General features: G+C 42.1%; 1 protein-coding gene across 2 annotated transcripts; it reads left to right on the top strand.

The window, feature by feature from the left end:
- The first annotated feature begins 263 nt into the window (after positions 1-263).
- Positions 264-7,450, top strand: LOC139410668 (serine/threonine kinase-like domain-containing protein STKLD1). 2 transcript variants are annotated; one of them, XM_071156054.1, is made up of 19 exons: positions 264-432; positions 619-705; positions 809-853; positions 1,067-1,141; positions 1,373-1,477; positions 1,590-1,660; positions 1,781-1,896; positions 1,994-2,109; positions 2,758-2,891; positions 3,454-3,584; positions 3,771-3,848; positions 4,300-4,416; positions 4,533-4,673; positions 4,988-5,116; positions 5,224-5,352; positions 5,865-5,993; positions 6,067-6,207; positions 6,293-6,372; positions 7,109-7,450. In XM_071156054.1, exons 1-19 carry the CDS (start codon positions 418-420, stop codon positions 7,184-7,186), a joined length of 1,917 nt encoding a protein of 638 aa, XP_071012155.1. In that variant the 5' UTR covers positions 264-417; the 3' UTR covers positions 7,187-7,450. The 2 variants fall into 2 exon arrangements, with proteins under 2 accessions (XP_071012155.1, XP_071012157.1); XM_071156056.1 differs by lacking the exon at positions 1,067-1,141.
- Positions 7,451-7,736: the final 286 nt, after the last annotated feature.

Here is a 7,736-nt window from a genome sequence, read left to right as displayed (position 1 = left end):
CAACCAATCACACGCTCGCAGACGGAAGGTCACAATCACATGACTACCACTGTTCAGTTAATTTTATCTCAAAGTATAGCCTCGGCTCCCAGCCTTCGCTCACGTTTAAAAAGTGTTTTGTTACCAACATCATGGCAACATTAACATTACTGAAGATGAACTGAAAGTCTGTGGCAAAGGCTAAACTGAATGTGATGTATCCTGAACGGTTAAACATAATTGTGGAGTTGCTTTGTGTCCCAGGCTGAGACGTTATATTGATTAATATCTGAATACGCGTGTACGCAATTGAGCATGCGCATATGCAATCCCCTCATAACCGTCACAGTCTTGTTTCTATGCACTTATTCGAAACACAACACTGAACACTGCTACCAAAGCAGCGCACAGATTTCTACACCTTGAACACACTGCACCATGGACGATTATATGGTAAGAATGTATATTTTCATGGTTCAAGTTTCTGCCTCAACAGTTAACCTCAATGTAGTTTTCTGACAGACGTGATATCAAGGGGCCTGCAATGGTTACATTAAAACGTGCCCATTTGTTACAGCATAATTATTAGCTTATGTTTTTGTTTATTTGCATTACTGTAACATGTAAAGTGTTTTTAAGATTTTGGATGCAATGTGCCCCGGATGCTTTGGGACAGTTCTATTTGTGAAGGAAAGAACGTCTGATCTGGAGTTTACACTAAAGAAGGTAACGTTATACAGTCGTGTAGTGGGCACACATTTGATAAGGATTTGCATTGGTTCTTTTTAGAATAGATGTTGACATGCTGATATAATTCTGCCCCCCACAGGTTGAGTGTTTGGATGAAGGCAGAGCCAACCAAGCATACCAGGAGGTGAGATCCTGTAGACCTCTCACAAAACTAGTATTGATACTATGCAAAGTTAGTTAATAATCTACGTTGCAATAGTACAGTAGAAAGCCTAGTATATGTCAGCTACTTGATCCACATGTCACCATCTGGCTATTCCATCTGATAGGCCTATCTGTTGACATTTTGGTACACACTGTCACTGTGTCCATCAAAGTCATGTGTTCTTTCCATCAGGCTCATTGTCTGCTGAATGTGAGACATCCCAACATTGTCACGTATAAGAAGTTATTCATTTTTTGGGATGAAAGTGTAAGTTTGTTATTTACAGATGAAGTATATATCCTGTATATGACACATAGGGCAGCAGGTAGACTAGCGGTTAAGAGTGTTTGGCCAGTAACTGAAAGGTTGCTGGTTTGAATCCCAGAGCCGACTAGTTGAAGTTGCTCTGGAAAAGAGTGTCTGCTAAATGACTAAAATGAACATTTACAAATGTTAAAACATGAATGTCAGTCTCATTAAATCACTTTGCCTTCTCAGGTATCTTCTGTCTTTCTTTCAATGGTAATGGACTGCCCATACATGACAACCCTGTCCACTGTGGTCACTTATCACAGACAGGAGGAAAAGAAGATCAACAAAAAGGTCATCAACAACTCAGTAGATATTTCCATCACTAGTTCAACACGTATTAACACATACTGTATGTTATCAACCCCTTAAGCATCGAGGGCAATGAGTGTTGTTTTCCAACCAGGTCATCAAGACATTTTTGGGACAAATGGTGGATGCTTTGGCCTACTTGCACAAACGGAGTATTGCTCACAGGTAACCTGCCCCTCACATTGAAATGTGCTGCCAGGCAAGCCTGTATAGTTTGTGTGAATGAATAGCCTATGGTTTCTAAAAATGATAATTTCAGAGTACAATTTCTCCTTTTTTTTGTAGGAATTTGAAGCCATCAAATATTCTGATCACAAAAGAGGCCAAGTTTGTCATATTTGATTTTGGAACTGCCTCCATCACAGGAGATAGAGTAAAGTTACACAAAAGAGTAAAGGACTGTATGTATAGAATATTTCTTTATTTTATTAAATGGAATTATGTAGTAATTAATACCAGTACAGTTTACTTTGTTTGCTATTTACTGTATCTCTATAGGTGCCAAACGATGGATGGCTCCAGAGAGCCTGACCCATCATCAGATGCCTGAGAAGTCCGACATTTGGTCCCTGGGGTGTGTCCTTCTCGACATGCTGACCTGTCACATGCTTGATGTACGTCTATCACTAACTAGTTACTCTTCATTTACCATAGAGGTGGGATTGATTTGTAGATCAGCATTTCCCAAAACACTCTCCTCGAGTATCCCACCTATGTACTGTAAATCATTTAATCTAGTCCAGTACTATCGGGGGCGGTAAGTAGCCTAGCTGTTAGAGCATTGGGACAGTAACCATAAAGTTGCTTGTTCGGATCCCCGAGCTGGCAAGGTGGAAAAATTGGCCTTTCCGCCTTTGAGCAAGGCAGTTAACCGACACAACAACTGCTCCCCGGGCGCCGGTGACGTCAATTTAGGCAGCCCCCCGCACCTCTCTGATTCAGGGGTTGGGGGTTGGGTTAAATGCAGAAGACACATTTCGGTTGAATGCATTCAGTTGTGCAACTTCCCCAACTTCCCCTACTAGCACACCTGGTTTGACTAGTTGAATAAGGTGTGCTGAAATTAATCAAAGAAGTGGGAAGGCTGATGGTACTGGAAGAGAGGTTTCAGAAACACTACTGACGGTTGGCACCAAACAGAAGAAAGCGGACTGAAACAGGGAACTCCCCCCCACCCCCCCCAAAAAAATCCTTGTTTTCCATTGCAAAACATTTTGCTACAGTGTGGACTAATGAATAAGACCCTGATCTCCCATCCACAGGTGGAGGGATCTATCTCTCAGCTGCTGAGGATCAGAGAGGACCAGACATCACTGAACATCATCGTCCTCAAGGGCCTCCACCAAGTCCTCACTATGATGTTGGACCGCAACCCAAAGACCAGGACCAGCGTGTGGTGAGTAGTGTAGTCGCCCTTGACCAGGGGTGTCAAACTCATTCCACTGAGAGCTGAGTGTCTGCAGGTTTGTTTTTTCCCTTTCAATTAAGACTTCTATAACCAGCCGAGGGGAGTTCCTTAATAATTAGTCACCTTAATTCATCAATCAAGTACAAGGGTGGAGCGAAAACCCGCAGATACTCGGCCCTTCATGCAATGAGTTTGGGACATGTGCCCTAGACTGTCAGCTGTCACAGTTTGGTTGAAATCTGGTTGAGCTCATCACAGAGACATTCCAAGGTTGAAGTCTGGTTGAGCTCTCATCACAGAGACATTCAAAGGTTGAGGTCTGGTTGAGCTCTCATCAGAGACATTTCAATGTATGTATTGTACTTATTAATGGCAATATAAATTAAACTTGAACTTTAGTTCTAGATACAGGGGGGATAGGATGAACTAGTGTTATGCTATCCCTTCACTAATGTCTTGTGAACAGACTATGTAAACATAAATGGTACCATCTGACAAAATGACACAAGATTTTAGTTCTGGGTCAACTGAGATTATCTCTCCAATAAAGGGAACTGGTGAATGAGGATCTGGTGAAGCATTGTCTGCTGTTGTGTGGCTCCCCTCTACATGCCATGAAGAAAACACTGCCCCCTGGTGTCCATGGGCTGCCATTCCACCAAGGCTTTGACAGTGTGCTCGGTCGGTACTTATTTTTATTGTCCTCCGTTCCCTACTAGTTTTATTAAAATTGTGTATGTTTTTGTACAATACTGTGCGAATGAATGTACCTGTCTAAATTACTGCAGAGGTTAATCCCTATAGCCTACTTGTCCTCAAGAGTTTGCAGTTGTGTTCTGACGAATAGTGGTCCATTGTAATTTGCAGAGTTCATGCAGACCTACAGAGATGTGGAATCTGTCCAGATGTCAGCTCTGTCATACCTGCTGTCTGAGGAAAGGAACAGTAAGGCTGTTTACTTTGCTCATTATGGGCGATATGATCTTTAAAATTCTTATCATATACATCTAGCCTGGTCCCAGATCTGTTTGTGCTATATAGGTTGGGCTCCCGAGTGGCGCAGTGGTCTAAGGCACTGCATCTCAGTGCAAAAGGCGTCACCACAGTCCCTGGTTTGATTCCAGGCTGTATCACATCTGGCCATGATTGGGAGTCTCATAGGGAGGGCACAATTGGCTCAACACTGTCCGTGTTTGGCCTGGGTGGGCCATCATTGTAAATAAGAATTTGTTCTTATTGTTCTGACTTGCATAGTTAAATAAAAGGTTAAATAAAAAATATAAATAGGCAACTCATGGTCCTTGTCATGCCAAACAATCAGATCTGGGACCAGGATATTACAAATGTTCCTCTAGAAAAACATGGCCTCTACTTTAACTTTAAATTGTTATGGTAGTATTCTATAGGGTAACTGACGTTGTTATAGCCGTCACCACTGCCATGCAAAGTCACATGGACTGTGCAGGTGTTCAGCAAAATGGTTGCCAGGTCCTACACCAGCGTTTAATTGCAGGTAGGTGAACACTTGGGGTGGGTTGCACTAATATGGGTTAGATTCCTCTGCCATGTTGGTATTAGGTTTGGTTGTATAGATGACAAGGTTGTCATCTCTCTGCAATACCCTTGAAGTGCTGGGCCAAGCTGGGGATGGCTCCTGTCTGCTTACCAAGGAAGTGATCACCTGTGTCCTGAACGCCGTGCACAGTCACCCTGAGAAAGCACCACTGCTCTCTCATGCCTTTCAGCTTCTCTTCTGTATCACCGGGGATGGTCAGTAATACTTTAATAATAGGTCATCTACCATTTTAGATTCAGGTTACCCGGATTTTCCCAAATGCACAGTGTGCTAATACATTCTTTACTTGGGGGTGCACAGTCTGTTTAGCTATCATTCCACACCTTCCCACTCCTTGTCATGCTAAACATGAATTTGGCATATGTCACGGAGTACTATGAGTGAAATATTAGCTATCAGTCTGGTACCCAGGTTAGTGCAAATGGGGGTGCTAAGCCTATTGTTGAGGGTACTTCAGCACTGGCAAGCCCCTCCCTATATTATTACTGACATACCTCCCTTTCATCAGAGCAGGCAGCCAGAGTGGTGCTGGACCTGGACGGTATCAGAGAGGTGCTGAACACACTGAGGAAGTTTCCAGAGGATTGTGACATTGTCGTGCCCTGTTGCAAATGCTTATGGAGCTTACTGACACAAAGTGAGAGCTGTCATTGTGTAAATGAAATGATCTGCAATTTCTTGATAATTTGCACACACCACCAGCCAAAGTATTGTATGTGTGAACAGCATATTGTGCTTTTCCAGGACTTTGCCTTGGAGCTGTACCTTTGAAAGATGCTGTGGAGGCTGTGTGTGTGGCAGCAGAGGCACACATGCAGGACAGCACAGTGATGGAGTCTGTGTGTGCAGCCCTGTCGTCCCTGACCCTACAAGGTAGGCTAAGACCTTCAGAATATTAAGGGCGCTTTCACATATCCCCTTATGGCCCAGACCCAGATCCATGCTATAAAGCATGTGTGAAACGCAAACGGACCCTGGCTTAAACAAATCCTGGACCTGCTTGAGTAGCGGGTCCAAAATCCAGGTATTGTGACACGGCAGCGTGAGTTGCATTTTTTTTTTTTGCCCAATGTAAATAAGCTAGCTCGCTAGCATCATGTAGAATGTGCTTGTTGCTGATTGCACCCTCAAACTGTTATTTTCAGGTATTGTGAAAGCAAAACATGTTCTGTAGAATTCTCACAAACGCTCCAGGAAACCGAACCAGGGTACCGAACCAGGGTACTACATTTTATATGTGAAAACGCCCTAAGTCAAATTATACAAATTAGTCAGAAATGTAGTTTCCACAGCTTGTTTTTGCACATCAGCACACCCAAATTATTGATTCATCACCAGATTGATCGATTGATTGACTAACTGATTGGCGGATTCTCCACTGATAGGTTTATCTGAAGACCAGGACATTGAGGATTCCACCCTTCTGTTGATGCACGCACTCCAAGCACATTTAAAGCATAGCTGTGTGGTGAAGTATGCTTTCCTTGCTCTGGACAGTCTTGTCAAAAGCTCAGGTGAGTCAACATAAACATTGAGACTTTATATCAGAACATATGAGAACTGTCCCTGTTCCTCTATTCCTTTTAGAGTTGGCTGCTTTCAGGCTTCTCCTCACTCCCAATGGAGGAAGTGGATTAGCTATTGTCAAGGAAGCAGAACTCCAACACCATGACAACCCAGAGATCGTAGGGAACTTTTGTAGCCTTCTCAGTGCTATGGCCCGTTATGGTTAGTGTACACTCCTCACCTTGAATGTAGTGCTATAATTTTCCCTTCAGAAAACCATAGCCCCTGTATGTGACTGTTTTCCCAGGTGATGTCATACCCGAGTTAGTTGCTGAGAAGATACCAGATGTCTTGGAGCAGATTGAGAGGCAGTTTTCATCAAATACGGTAAGTCATTGACTGTGCCTAAAAAGCAGTTAATGTAGACTAAGATTGATTTTAAGGTATTTATAAACTGGGTGGTTTGAGTCCTGAATGGTGATCGGCTGAAAGCCATGGTATGTAAGACCTTATACCACGGGTATGACAAAATATAACTTTTTACTGTTTTTAATTACGTTGGTAACCAGTTTATAATAGCAATCCGGCACCTCGGGAGTTTGTGGTATATGGCCAATATACCACGGCTAATGGCTATATCCAGGCACTCTGCGTTGCGTCATGCTTAAGAACAGCCCTTAGCCGTGGTATATTGGCCATATACCACACCCCCTCGGGCTTTATTGCTTAATTATAAACTGGATGGTTCAAGCCCTGAATGCTGTTTGGCTGACAGCCGTGGTATATCAGACCGTATACCACAGGTATGACAAAATATAACTTTTTACTGCTTTAATTACATTTGTAACCAGTTTGTAATAGCAATAAGGCACCTCGTGGGTTTGTGGTATATGGCCACTTCGCATTCCGTTGTGTATAAGAACAGCCCTTAGCTGTGGTATATAGGCCGTATACCACACCCTCTCGTGCCTTAATGATTAAATATAACAAAAGTTACATTTTTTGGGGGGGCTCAGATGTAAGTCTACTACACGTCTGATTCTTATTGCTTTATTGTATAGGTCAGCGCTCTCCAAGTAATTGATCAGCTAAACCTCTAAACAACTACTCTCTGATCCCACAGGAGATAGCTCAATTGGCAAAACATGCCATCCACAGCACAACAAGCTTTGGAAGAGTCAACATGACAAGCTCAACATAATTCAAAGTGTCACGTTGTGCTTCATGGATTGCTATAGTGACAGTCAAAATGGTGGTTATTTCAGTTGTTTGTTTTTATTATCAGCTGTACTAGTTGCTATACTGTATAGGCCTACATGTCCAAAGAGTAAGCTGTTGGTTATTAAACTTATCCAGAAAAACGTATCACCTTATCTGTTCAACCGTTTTATTGCCTTATCCAGGTGATTTAGCTGTCACATTATCCTAGAAAATGAAAAACATTACATTATTAAAATGATTAAAAGTTAGTACATTAGCAAGTGTTATTACATACTGTACCAGTTGAAGATCTTACAGTATAGAGACACATAGGCCAAGTGGTGGGAAAAAGTAATCAATGGTCAAACTTGAGTAAAAGTAAGGATACCTTAAATAGAAAATCATTCAAGTAAAAGTCACCCAGTAAAATACTAAAAGTCTAAATGTATTTGGTTTTAAATATACTTAAGTATCAAAAGTAAATGTCATTTCTAAAATATACTTAAGTAAAAGTATACATTTCTAATTCATTATATTAAGCAAACCAGATG

Source organism: Oncorhynchus clarkii, chromosome 6, assembly GCF_045791955.1.
Source record: "Oncorhynchus clarkii lewisi isolate Uvic-CL-2024 chromosome 6, UVic_Ocla_1.0, whole genome shotgun sequence".
Lineage (NCBI taxonomy): Eukaryota > Metazoa > Chordata > Actinopteri > Salmoniformes > Salmonidae > Oncorhynchus > Oncorhynchus clarkii.
Note: the sequence above shows the minus strand (reverse complement) of the source record. Positions and strands in the feature narration are given on the sequence as shown.

Coding starts and splice junctions, on each gene's coding strand:
- LOC139410668 (XM_071156054.1), top strand. Junction 1,661..1,780: donor AAACGGAGTATTGCTCACAG/GTAACCTGCCCC, acceptor TTTTTTTTGTAG/GAATTTGAAGCCATCAAATA. Junction 1,897..1,993: donor ACACAAAAGAGTAAAGGACT/GTATGTATAGAA, acceptor GTATCTCTATAG/GTGCCAAACGATGGATGGCT.